The sequence below is a fragment of the Camponotus floridanus genome, unplaced genomic scaffold (genome assembly GCF_003227725.1).
Source record: "Camponotus floridanus strain SB8 unplaced genomic scaffold, Cflo_v7.5 scaffold553, whole genome shotgun sequence".
Classification (NCBI taxonomy): Eukaryota; Metazoa; Arthropoda; class Insecta; order Hymenoptera; family Formicidae; genus Camponotus; species Camponotus floridanus.
The window spans coordinates 1-14,412 of NW_020229718.1; the positions used below are offsets into that span (position 1 = coordinate 1).

The following is a 14,412-nucleotide window of genomic DNA, read 5'->3' on the forward strand; positions in this document are numbered from 1 at the left end:
CTGTTTTCAATCGCAATGTCTTAAATAAAGCAAATTCATTCTCGTTTAAAATTTTTCTTTAAAATATAATATATTATAGAATTACATAAAAAAATATATTACAGTATTTAAATATATATAAAATAATATCAAAGTATAAAGTAAGGAAAGAATGCGATATATTAAAGAATCTCAAGATTTTAAAATGAATAGTAAAATTTAATTTTTGTTTAACTTATTGATATTCCATTATCTTTATAATTAAAATAAATAAATAAGAGAATCAGATTTTAATCAGCTGATTCAATTTTTTATTGAGACTTTTAAAATGCGTTTAAAAATCCTATTTTAAAACGCATACACAATGTATACTCCTTCTAACTCGCTTCTCCCTCTTTCTCGCGATCCGATATAAAAATCTTTTTCATGGCCAGATATAAATTTTAAACGACATCAATTATCTGATTCGATCATCGTAGGCGTCCAGTGCGGTATTAACCAGATAAAACGTTGCATCATTTTGACGATTAGGATTATCCGCGAAGATTTGACTTCGTGAACTCAAATACTGATAGCAGCGTATATCGTCGATATTAGTGCAAATGGGAAATTGATACTAGAGTATGATTTCGGTCGAGTAATCTCGAGAGTACGTGAGATTTCCGCATTGCGGAAAATGTAAATACAATATAAGCGCAATACAAGTGTAAATATTTTTTTTCAAGGAAGAGATATTTTGGTACCCATTTTTAGATCGATCACTATTGACATTTCTTCAATCACTGTTTATATACGTAGTAAGAGCTTTACAAGTTTACATATTTTTTCAAATTGCGGAAATTTTTAATTCTTAATATTGTTTTCCATTTTGATCAGCATATTTTTATGCATGTTTTACAAGTTAAATAAGTTCGACTTAAATATATTTAAGAAAAGATTTGCAAAGATTATAATGATTAATATATTAGTGCGCAATATAAATAAATAATTTAACGTGTTCAACGTGATAATTTGCATGTGTTTTTGTATTATCGCAAAACTTAGTCCAAATATAATACACAATAATACATTGTTTACGGATAACGATTCGCATAAGAACATATTCGTGATTATTAATTTATTACAATACGGAAACTTGTAAAAAAGGGAAAGCGAAAGCAAGGAAAAGAAACAGAAATTAAAATTTTTTTACTTTTTTTATATTTCAATGATATTTCAAAATTTATATTCTTTAATATATATTCTGAGATAAAAGAGAATGCGAGAATTTAAATATTTTTATCTGATCTTTACTATGTAATAAAGCTGCTAATAAAGCAATATTGGTTTCTTGCAAAATGATATAGGATTTTTTTTAGTTTAGTTTAGTGAGGACTACTCATGGTTTTACTTTATTGCAAGATACCAGAAATACTTTATATATTCATGTAACTGTGTAAATAAACACACGTAAGTATATAATCAACATCTATGTATTAAATTTGTAATACAGAAAAGTAATACAATATAACATGTAATATAATATAATATTAAAAATATTCATAATATGAATTATATTGTAATATAATATAATATTTTTATAAAATATTATATAATACAATATTTTTATACAATATTTTTAATATTATATTGTATAATTAATATTATATTGGTTAAATACAATTAATATTTAATTAAATAATTAAACTAAATTATTATCTTTTATATGACATTAGTGAATAATTAAGTATATACATTTATAAATATTATCACAATCATTTATGTTGTATTTATAATGCCTAAACACTCAATATCTTAGATAATCTAGTTATTCAATTATGTGAATAAAGACCGTGAATATGTGAATAAAGACATTTATTATATGTGAATAAAGACATTTATTAAATAAATTATTATCTTTTATATAACATTAGTGAATAATTAAGTATATACATTTATAAATATTATCACAATCATTTATGTTGTATTTATAATGCCTAAACACTCAGTATCTTAGAAATCTAGTTATTCAATTATGTGAATAAAGACCGAAAATATTTTATCTGTTTCTCGATCTCCGACAAGCGTGTTTCTAGCTTGTATTCAGCATTAGGAATGATTGAATTTTCCAGTTTCCTTTTTACAAATTTCCTTATCTGAAATGGATTATTTTAATAATTGTTATCAATAAATGATTTCGGATTTAATAATTGCACTGTCACAAAAAAACACAGAGTATCATTATGAACAGAATTATAGAAAAATATTATATAAAATAAAAATTTGATTTATTTAAAATTTACCTCGCCCAACTGTCCCTTAGCATACACATTGTTAATTATAACAATTAATGTTACAATATCACTGACCCTCCTATAAAGAATATTAATACAATATCATAATTAATTTGTACAATAAATCTTCACATCTATGTGTAGCATATCTTGATTAAATAATATCGTCACCTGTGTCTTATTGTTTCATAATTACTTAATAAACTTGTAAGCATGTACTTAGTATTTCTCTCAAGAACAGAAAGGAAAATGTTAGCAGTTAAGGCATAAGTTCGTTCTATCGATTCAAATGGAAGATAAGATACATTATACGAAGGTTTAAATAAAATTTCTGATATTTTTATTTCTAAATAATTGATTATAATTTCAAAATTTTTACTGTAAGCCAGACATTCTAACATTGTATCATTTGCTTCCATGCAATTAGTAAAAACTTTATTCCATGTATAATGATCTGCCGTTTTCAAACCATTACAATATGTCCACCTCTTCCAGCCAGGCAAAAGTCTACAGAAGATAGTCCAAAAAAGAAGTAAAAATCTTGTAACGAAATTGTGTTAATAGTTTCTTTAGTGTTTCATAAATAATTTTTTGATATAAGTGATAATTAATTTCCCAATCATATGGAGAATATAAAAAATGTTCTTATAAAAAGAATCGAATATTTTGAATATTATGAAAAGAATTACTTGTTTTCTTCAGGATTTGCTAGATGCCATTTCAAATGACTCTTAGATTTTTCTTCGCAAGGCTTTTCATTTATAATACATTCCCACTTTGCAAGTTCTTGTTTCAAACATTTAGTATAATCGTTGACGTTATTTTCGTCATCTAAATTCTCGTATTTAGATGTAATATTCTGCATAAAATCAAACTTTAGCACGCCCTAAAAATTGATAAATATTATTATATTTAAGTTTATTCATATTTAGTTTATTCATTATTCACAAGAACACATATAATGTACGCGCAAATAAACATTTTTCCTAGATAATTTTGTTTTATGTTTCTTTAATATTTATGCGACTTTACAGCATCAATATTATAATAACCAGATTTATTAGAATTTCTTATTTGTGTGTGAATAATTTAGTATGTATTTTATTATTTATATAGGTATGGATTTTATATCATCTAATGAATTTTTAACACATATATATATCCATATACAAAGTGTTTCATAAGTTTGTGCTAACGCACGTGAGTGGATAAAACGCAAAAAACTCAACACAAAGGTCCTTTACCATTTTGCAATTTTCGCAATAATTTATTGAAATATTAATTAAAAATGTGAATAAACGCGCGTTTCACGAAGCTAGATTGTAAGATATGCGCGTAGGTGTGTCAGCGGCGAGTCGCATAGTCATGAAGAAACAAGAGTCGAGGTACGCGCGATCAAAATTTACGAGATACTCTGTATATATATTTAAGTCTGTGCATAGTGATGTATCGGTTGATGAATCGACTTTAATATGTTTTCTTAATTTAAATATGTGACATATCAAATATAGATTGTAAATATTTTAAACTTTAAACATCAATTTCTTTTATTATTAAACAAGTATTTACAAGTGGATTATTATATGTATATTAAACTATTATGTGTTGTATAATGTAAAAAAAATTATTGTAAAATTATATAAGTCAATTTCTTTACAAAATGTATCGTATATGTATTGTATATTTTTAACATCGTAAATATTCAAATGCTACGTAAGAAAATTAATATAAGAAAAATAATTGTGTCATATACTGTGTTCTATAATTTCCTAAAACATATTAAAAATTAATTACACAATTGATCATCAATTATCACGTAAATACTAATGTATTATTATTAAAGAAAAATAACTTGAAATATTCAAAATTTATGTAATTGTATTAAATGTAAAGAAAAAATATATAACACAAATATGTAACATAAGCGCTTTTTAAAGTTAAATTTCTGAATTTTGGATCAAAAATAATTAAATATATATATATATATATATATATACATATATAATAAGATTCTTTTATAAAAAATTATCCATTACACCAATTATCTATTTTATAAAACAACGATTTCATATCATAATATTTCCTTTAAAAATAGATATATGTAGTGAGTTAAACAAAAAAAATTAATTATACATTAATATTTAATTATTTTTGTTACAAAATTCAAAAATTTAACTTTAAAAAGTGCTTATATTACATATTTGTGTTATATATTTCATATATATACCTTAAATTCAGGATAAAAATCCAAGAATGGGAAGATATTCGACATAATTTCAAATGCTTTCAACATAGGATACCATGCTATATAATCTGTTTCTTGTGCCAAATAAGAAACGAGTTCCCAAAATATGGAGAATTCAAGTTTTTTCTCTATCGCAAAATGAAACGCATCATTGATGATTTGCGCTCGATTGAGAACATGTATATTACTATATTTTTCAGAATTTAAGTATTGTGCAATTTTTTCCCAGTTCATAATATCATAATTGACACGATAGTATCCTGTTATAAAATAAATTACTTTTGTCGATTATTAAATACTTTGAAATGATATATTGATTAAACATATTTCGAGATGTTAAACATATTTCCATATTAAATATATTATTATTATTATTAGAGAAGTTTGTATCTCCCGTTTCTATTATTTAACATGAAGGCTGTATCAGCAATTCTACAAATTACAGCAAACAATAAAAATTTCAAATATGTCATTAAAATTTCAATATTCTTGCAATATCTTTTATTATATCCTATATCATATATATGAGTTTTAATACATTTTATGACTATTTTTAATTAAAATTTATGTTATATATATATATATATATATATATATATATAACATAAATTTTAATTAAAAATAGTCATAAAATGTATTAAAACTCATATATATGATATAAGATATAATAAAAGATGCTTGCTGTATATATAAATATATATATATTTATATATATATATATATATATATATATATATGCAGGGTGGGGCATTTATCTTGAGACAAGATAATATCTCGATTGGAGTCGATTATTTTAAAAAAAGTTTTAGACAAAAATTGTAGGGCATTAAAGAGGCTATCGAAAGGTCCATATTACAACTTCCGGTCTAGACCGGAAGTGGCGTTTTTTAATCAGAATTTGTTTTTTTAAATGGAAACACCCATTTTTTGCCGCGAATTTCGATTGGAAATCGAAAAAAAAAATACTTTTTGTTCTTATTATTTTTTCGATTTAACCCATATTTTGGCCATAAAAAACAAAAAACACCAAAATCTTGAGATAATGGAGTACCTTATTGGAATCCCTTTTTTAATTTTAAGGTTGAAAAACTGTACAACTATTAACTACTTTTAGCACTACCCAGGAATAACGACGTGGACGTAGTAGTTTTTTATCCCCTTTGGGGTGCTTGTTTTAGGTGAGTCCCCTTGCCTCTCACAATTTGGTATGATTGTCTTATCTATTTGAAATTAATTTAATTTAATAAGTGCTCAAATTGGCGACCTTCGACTTCAATGCACTTATTGATCCGAACTTTCATAGATCGTACACAACTGCGGAGTACATCAGGTGACATTTTGGCACAAGCATTTCGGATTCGTTGCATCATATTTTCACGAGATGTTGGCACTTCTTTGTAAACTTCGCTCTTTATGTAACCCCATAAATAAAAGTCTGGAGATGTAAGGTCTGGAGATCTTGCTGGCCAATTTACTGGACCCCCTCTACCGATCCAGCGTCCATTGAATTCGCGATCCAAAACTTCACGAGCAGTTCGGGAGTAATGCGATGGACATCCATCGTGTTGAAACCACATTTGTTGTCTTACATTTAAGGGTACGTCCTCAAGTAAAAGCGGAAGTTGATTTTGTAAAAAATTACGATATGTTTCGCCGTTTAAATTGCCTTCAATGAAGTATGGACCTACTATCTTGTCACCAACTATTCCACACCAAACGTTCACAGACCATTGACGCTGAATGATGCTCAACTTCACGTAACCAATGTGGATTTTGAATACTCCAGTAGTGCATGTTATGTCTATTAACCGTGCCGTGGTTCGTAAAAGAGGACTCGTCTGAAAATAGGACTTTAGCAAAGAAATTAGGATCTTGTTGTATTTGTTGACATGCCCATTGACAAAAGATAACTCGGTTCTGAAAATCATTATCATGAAGTTCTTGGTGCAACGAAATGTGATAGGGATGATATTTATAACGTTTTAATATCCTACCTACACTACGTCGCGAAATTCCAGAATCGCGTGCAATTTGTCGAGTACTGACATGAAGGTCCACATTTAGTGCAGCTAATACAGCAATTTCATTGTCAGTTCCAGTAACTAGGTTTCGACGGGCTCTTTTTCTCTTAGACACACTTCCCTCTTGTAGAAATTGTGTAACAACCCGATAAAAAGATGCTCGAGATCGCACGTTATCCGGAAAACGTTCAGCATAAAGTGTAACGGCATCGTCAACATTTCTACCACATTCACCATAAATAAGAATCATTTCTATCTTCTCTTCTACAGAAACAGCCTCCATTTTAAAAAAAGTTTTGCACTGACAAAATTTGAAAAGATAATCTGATTTCAGAAAAAAAATTAGGATAAATGAAATGGGGTAAATATCCCTTATATTAAATTTAAAAACTCACGAAAAAAGAAAACGAAAATACAAAAAAATGTCAATTATGCCTTTTCAAAGTAATCCGTTAAATCTTTTTCTAGTTTATTAAGTTTAGATTAAAAATCACCACCCCATGAAAAAGTAGTCTGTACTTTACATGTGATATATGCTATCCAAAGTGTTTTGGCCTCCTGGACACAACCCCAACAAAGTACTCCGTTATCTCAAGATTTTTGTGTTTTTTTGTTTTTTATGGCTAAAATATGGATTCAATCGAAAAAATAATAAGAACAAAAAGTATTTTCTTTTCGATTTCCAATCGAAATCCGCGGCAAAAAATGGCTGTTTCCATTTAAAAAAACGAATTCTGATCAAAAAACGCCACTTCCGGTCTAGACCGGAAGTTGTAATATGGACCTTTCGATAGCCTCTTTAATGCCCTACAACTTTTGTCTAAAACTTTTTTCAAAATAATCGACTCCAATCGAGATATTATCTTGTCTCAAGATAAATGCCCCACCCTGTATATATACATATAATATATATGGTATATTATATACACATATACATGTGTGTACAATGCCTGTTACAAACTTCTACGGTATGTAAAAGTTTCAAAGAAGGTTAATTTTTAATAAGGAACTCATGTCCTGAAACGCACCGTTTGCGAGATACAGACTGGAACTGTTAGTATTAGGAAGATAAGTATTAGGAATAATTCTCATAATATCTTTATTTATTTACATTACATTACAAAAATGTTTAGCAATGTCAAAACAGATGGCTACATTAATTGCTCGTAATGACAACAAGAAATTCAAATGACGTCTAACATTTTGAAAAGAGTGTACCAGAACATGCTTCGCAGGTGCAATTCTTGCATCGAAGTTAATGATCGTCATTATGAGCAATTATTGTGGTCATTTGGTTTAACATTGCTAAACATTTTTGTAGTGTAATGTAAACAAAAAAAGTTATTATGAGAATTATTCTTAATACTGAACATACCAATAGTTCCAGTCATTATTCTTAATAGTGAATATACCAATATATAGTTCCAGTCTGCAGCTCGCAAACGATATGTTTTCGGAAATGAGTTTCTTATTAAAAGTTAATTTACTTAAACTCTCTGCATACCCTACAAGTTTATAACAGATATTCATTAATACCCTGAGTTTATATATATATGTATATATATATATATATATATATACATATATGTATATGTATATGTATATATATATATATATATATACATATATGTATATATGTATGTATAATAATTGATCAATTCTGAGAATTTGAATATGCAATTTAGTGCAAACATAAAATGGCTTCGACTACAAACATAATATATATATATATATATATATATATATATATATATATATATGTAATTATACAAACATATGTATTTATATATTGAAATATGTATACTTGAAATTATATACAATATAATTGTAAATTTATTATTATATAATATATAATATAAATTTAATATTCAATATGTAAATTTAGATGTAAATTTATGTTTCAATATTTACCAGCTTGTTGTAAATTGAAAATAATCCATTGATTTTTCTCAAGAGAGAATTCAGTTTTTGTAAAATAATGTAGCCAAATAAAGTTATTATGAGAATTATTAGTATTCTTATTACTGTCAGTTTCTGATATCCATGGTGTTACCGAAATATCCGTCCAAGTTATGGTAAAATTGGGATTCGACTCCGTAGTATAGCTAACAGGAATATAATATTCTTCCTCATCTAACTTGTTGCGAAATTCTACCGATACGCTTACAACATTAGTAGAATAATTTCGCGTCACCTTCAATACGGAAGGATATTTCTGCATAATCCACGAATTTATCGCATCTTTTATTTTAAAATCATACATATAATTCAATTCAAACATCTCGGATCTCATTGCGTTCCATAAATGATCGGCAGTTTTTGCTTCAGGCTTACTAAGTCTATAAGATTTAAAATTATAATAATTTTAAAACTATATTAAAAATGATAAATAAATAATAAGAAAAAAGGTCATAATTTACACACACACACACACACATGTGTGTGTGTATGTAAATTATGATCTTTTTTCTTATTATTTATTTCTCATTATATAAATTAATAAAATAAATTTAATAATATATTTCCAGCTTTTTAATATTTAAAAGACATAGATATTTAAAAACTATATATATATATATATATATATATATATATATATCCATTAGTAATTATGCTAGCATTTGTCGTGACTGAATACATAATAATTTTAATTTTTATATTACAAAAAGTGTTTATATTCTATGTTTGTAAAACTAGATTCTCAAAATCATTTCATTTGAATTATTTGTTATTTAGAAAATATGAATATCTATTATATATTTATTAAGAAAAAAGTTGAAATTCAATCTTAACAAAAATTCATAAATACTCGTATAAAATAGCAGTATAAATTTAAGCTTTTAAATATCTATGTCTTTTAAATATTAAAAAACTGGAAATATATTATTAAATTTATTTTATATTTTGATTTTTTTTCATTATCATCTATGATGTATATTATTACATTAAATTACATTATACTTGCTGATTATTAAAATATTTCGCCAATCCCTTTGAAAATATACAAAGTGGTAATATTCGTTTTAACATGCGCCATATAATAGATCCTATATAATGTTTAAAAGAAAAATAATTTATTATATTTAAAATCTTTTTAATAAAATATGTAATAAAGGATTGTCAATATATTTGTAACTAATAAAACTAAATAAATCACATACAAAATTTGTGCAATTAAATCAAAGTAAGCAGCTATGAAAAATTGTTAAATACATTTTAACGAAAAAATTTGTAATAATGAATAAATAATGAATGATTAAAAATTTATTAAAAATAATAAGTTATACATTTATAAGGAATCAGTTAATTTTATATTTGATTATAATTTTTTGAAATCTTAGACAAACATGTATAGTTATAATTTTAAAAAAATTACATATTATAAAATTATTCAAAAATTATATAAAAATTTAATTTTAAAGTTACATATAATTACGTTATTGCAAATACTATAAAAAAATATATTAAATTTTACAAATGAAGGGCATGGTTCTTCCTATGGAAATTGAATTTCGAAGAAATTTGAATTCTGATTGAATTTGCTGAATTTTGGAAATAAATAGTTTACGTGAAAAAACAATAAAAATTTAAAAAATGTCAAAATAAATGTCATAAGATTAATAAAGTCGTTTCAGTACAAGTATTCAAAATTCAAATATCGAAATATCGAATAAGACGTTATTTCAATATTATTAAGGAAAAGTAAATAATATATCAAATAAAGTAAATTATATATTAAAATGTGACACACAGTTGATCATTTTTATTAAGACATTTTACTAATATATTTACATGGAAAAAATGTGCGTGTAGCAGCATCGATGCTATCGTCATAACATGCTATTTGATATTTGATAAAATTAGTCAAAAGTATTTTATTATACAGGTTTTCCCTAAGTCTCTCCCTTCAGATGGAGAAGGATACAACTACCCTAATTGCTTTAAAAGACCAGCCTCTCAAAATAATTAAACACCTGTTTCATGATTTTTCGTAATTTTTGAACCGTTTCTGAAATATAGTAGATAGGAAATTTATGGACACCAATATATACAATTATGTACATATTTTCCACGTAAATATCATATCTATATATTAATAAAAGTAATCAACTGTGTGTGTTTCTACTCAATAATATATTATTTATATTCTTTCAGTAGTAATGAAGTAACGCCTTATTTTGACATTTGAACGCTTGTAGCGACGAAATGGCTCTATCAACCGACAACCGTTAATGTGACTTTTGATTGGCCACAAACTATTTATTTCCAGAGTTTGTGCAAATTTCACGAAACTTCAAAATCATTTTCCATATGAATCGTACAGAGTCTTTTGTTTATAAATGACTTTTCTCATTTACTATGAAATTAACATTCGAAAATTTATAATTATTTAATTGTTTAATTATGCAATGTTATACGCATACCTTTAATTTGAGAAAGAGAAGACTGTAAATAATTTTCAGGATAACTATTATATTTTATAGTAGAATTTATAATAACATATGTATTTAGATAGAATAATTCATGTTGAATTTGAACTACAAACAGATCCATCATTCGGGAATTTGGCAGAGCCTAAAATCAATTCGATATAATCATAATTTATCATAAATAATCAAAAAGAAAAAGTTTTTGGTGCATATCAAAATTAGCTTATTATATGCTATTGTTAAGAATAAAATTTGTATGTGTGTTTGTGTGTAAATTTTTCTGCGATAATTATAATACAAAAACATATATATACTTAGTACTTATTTAATTTCTTTCATTGGATTTTTGAAATTTTAGAGACTTGGGTTTTTATCATTTCTAATAATTAAAAAATAAAACAGAATATTTGCACAAATATTTAACAATTAATTGTATTGCTAAACTGTTAATCATTTGACTGCGTATTCAAATAGTAAAAGAATTAGTAATAAAATAACCTTGTCGATAATGTATTCTGAATAAAACATATTAAATCCTTTGTTTAACCATGTATGAGGCCATAAGTTAGTTGGTCTGAACAGATTTCTAATGTATTTTCGTCTAATCCCACGTGCAATTAAGCGCGCAATTCTCGTTTTGTATGCGACAGGATCTAATTCTTCATTATAAGTGATATCTGCTTCTCTAAAAATAATTATACTAATATGTACGAAAAATTGTGAATATTAATATAATTTCTTATGTAAATAGATTACAATATGATATGTAATTAAAATATAGTTTTAAAATATATCTATATTTCTCACTATATATATTACCGATAAAAAATAAAACCAAAAGACTGTTCGATTTCATTTTGTAAATCCGGAATTACGACATGATCGATTTTGTTCTCAAATGAAACAGAAGTTAGCGACGCAAGTTCTCTCCTCCAAATATTCCATCTATGCATGTATACATTGGTGGAAGAAATAACAGTTTTCGCAAATTCTAAATGCGGTTCCGATTGTGGTCTGTACGATATGGACGAACGAATTGTTTCATTATCCGAGAGGATGATGTGATGAAAACGGGATACCAGAAATGCTACTCTATCTATGGAGATTAAAGGAGTAGCGTTAAAAAATGTCCATATCAAATTATCGTCCGTCAATTTAATATCTCGTATCGGCATATTTGACCAAACTTCGTATTTTGGATAATGTATTATGGAAATAATAAAAGTAATTCTTAATTTTGGCTTGTCCCAATATGGAAACATTTGCTGTTTTTTCGTTTGATACTTGTTTCTTCGCTGGACTCCTGTTGCGATTAACCACCTACCGTATTTTAATGATATATTTTAGATAATGACTAATTTTAGGTAATTGTAAGAGTAGAATGCACAAATGTACAATTTGTTTTTGATATTTCATATATTCTTCTACTTACTCTATTTCTTCATTTTCGTTTATGTATGGAGTTCCGAAAGATTCCCTTACGATATTAATTGAGATTATGTACTCTATATACAAATCGTATATTCCATGAAACGAGACATCACCGAAATCGAGCACGACAATATTGTTTTTAATAATATTTGTGTGATTTGCTTCATAAACCGTATCATTATTTTGATTTAATGTAAGATTTGAGAACACTATAAATGTTGCATCCGGTACATAAAATCTTATGTATCGTTTTGCATAAGAAATATTTAAAGTGATTATGCATACGCTATGAAGATAATCAGTGCCTAACATTATCTTTATATTATAATGTATTGGAAACATATAATCTGATATATTGCTTGATTTGTTGTTTAATACACTGGGCATTGCGATTTTCGATTCTTCATCGGTTTCTATTCCTTTGATTTTTGATTCTTCATTAGCGATAGGAGTCGCTATTGCTATTATGGTTATGTATATTATACTACTATTTAATAATAGTTTTAAGAATGTCATGTTAAATTTCGTCCGAATATCTATAAAAAACGTTCTTGCTTTAAAAACAAGGTTTGCTTACAAAGAGTATGCGATTCAATCAACTTTTGTGTTAAAAAAAAGTTAAAGAGAATTTACTAACGTTTCATAAGAAGATACGGTTAATTAAAAAAAAATTAAAATAATATGGTTTAATAAATAAAGAAAAATTAATAGAAAAGATAAATGTAAAACTTATTGAAACGACATATAAAATATTTTTCTCGGATTTGAATATTAGGAGACATAAGGAATATATTTATATAATTCCAGTAGGATAAGCACAATAAACGTAACTTTTACTTATCTCAATTTAGCTATGTTTAAGATTTTTTCTAGTGCAATTACATAATTCAGTATATATATATATATATATATATATATATATATATATATATATATAATGTAAGCATTACAATGTATGAGAAATGAAGGTATATTCTGAACAACGCGATTTTATATCTGATGTAGACTGCATGTTTACTAACATGTTATTCTCAAGATTGATCTGTTCATGAAGTAAGAAATATATTAACAACATATAAACACAGAACGGAAATCAAATATTATCAAATATTTGAAATTTTGATAATAGAGCGGCTTGTATCAAACATTCGAACAAAATTCTGAAAACAATTATGTTAATATTTTTATAACACATCTTTTTGGATAAAATGTTACTTATTCATTATTAGTTATTCATTCGTTCATTACACATTTACATTAACATATCCTACTGGACCTAGATATTCATTATAAAAAATATTTTAAAAACAAAACAGAGAAAATATTATACGTTTTTAAGATGAATAATTTTATAGTTTAGATAATAAGATAGTATTTTATAGCTGAGAATTTTATAGCAATAATATAAAATTGATTACACAATAATTTTATAATGTCAAAAAGAAATTTAGCTCATAAATTTTACATTTTCTATATGTCAAAATGGTTGAAACATGCTATTACAGTACAAACGTATATGTCTTCATTTCTATTAACTGTAATGTATGTAAAAGATAAAAATAATATTTACAATAAAATGAAATCGATTTGAAAATTAAGAAAAATGTCTTTTATAAAATAAAAGCGTTACCTGTTACTTCACACAATTTTGTATGCACATTTAAAGAAGGAAAGATAAATATTTTATTATATATTTAATGCTCCAATTAGGTCAATCAGTCAAATTTAATACCAGATTTAACAGGAAAAGCATTCGATCGCGAACTTATCTCTAGAAGAGACTGCCATAAACTGATGGCTTTGTTGGCTTACCTAAGAGTATTTAGAAGGTTATACGTAGAGTCGTCTTACCTGCGTGTACGAAGTGCGCAATGTACACGGACATCAAAATATAAGAGGCGGCAAATTTTGATTAACAATGTAATTCATTAGAAAGAAAAATTTTTCTCTCTCTCACCCTCTATCCCTCCCACACACACACACACACACACAAACACACACACACACACACACACACACACATGTATATGTAT

At 25.9% G+C, this 14,412-nt stretch overlaps 1 protein-coding gene across 1 annotated transcript; it reads right to left on the reverse strand.

Moving 5' to 3' along the window:
* Positions 1–1,939: 1,939 nt before the first annotated feature.
* LOC112639292 (aminopeptidase N-like) lies at positions 1,940–14,179 on the reverse strand. The gene is made up of 12 exons (XM_025412724.1): positions 14,010–14,179; positions 12,381–12,915; positions 11,768–12,268; positions 11,447–11,633; positions 10,943–11,093; positions 9,484–9,565; positions 8,430–8,857; positions 4,480–4,757; positions 2,942–3,138; positions 2,424–2,759; positions 2,262–2,331; positions 1,940–2,114 (listed from the first exon to the last, which is right to left on the reverse strand). Exons 2-12 carry the CDS (start codon positions 12,893–12,895, stop codon positions 1,992–1,994), a joined length of 2,868 nt encoding a protein of 955 aa, XP_025268509.1. The 5' UTR covers positions 12,896–12,915; positions 14,010–14,179; the 3' UTR covers positions 1,940–1,991.
* Between the last annotated feature and the right edge of the window lie 233 nt (positions 14,180–14,412).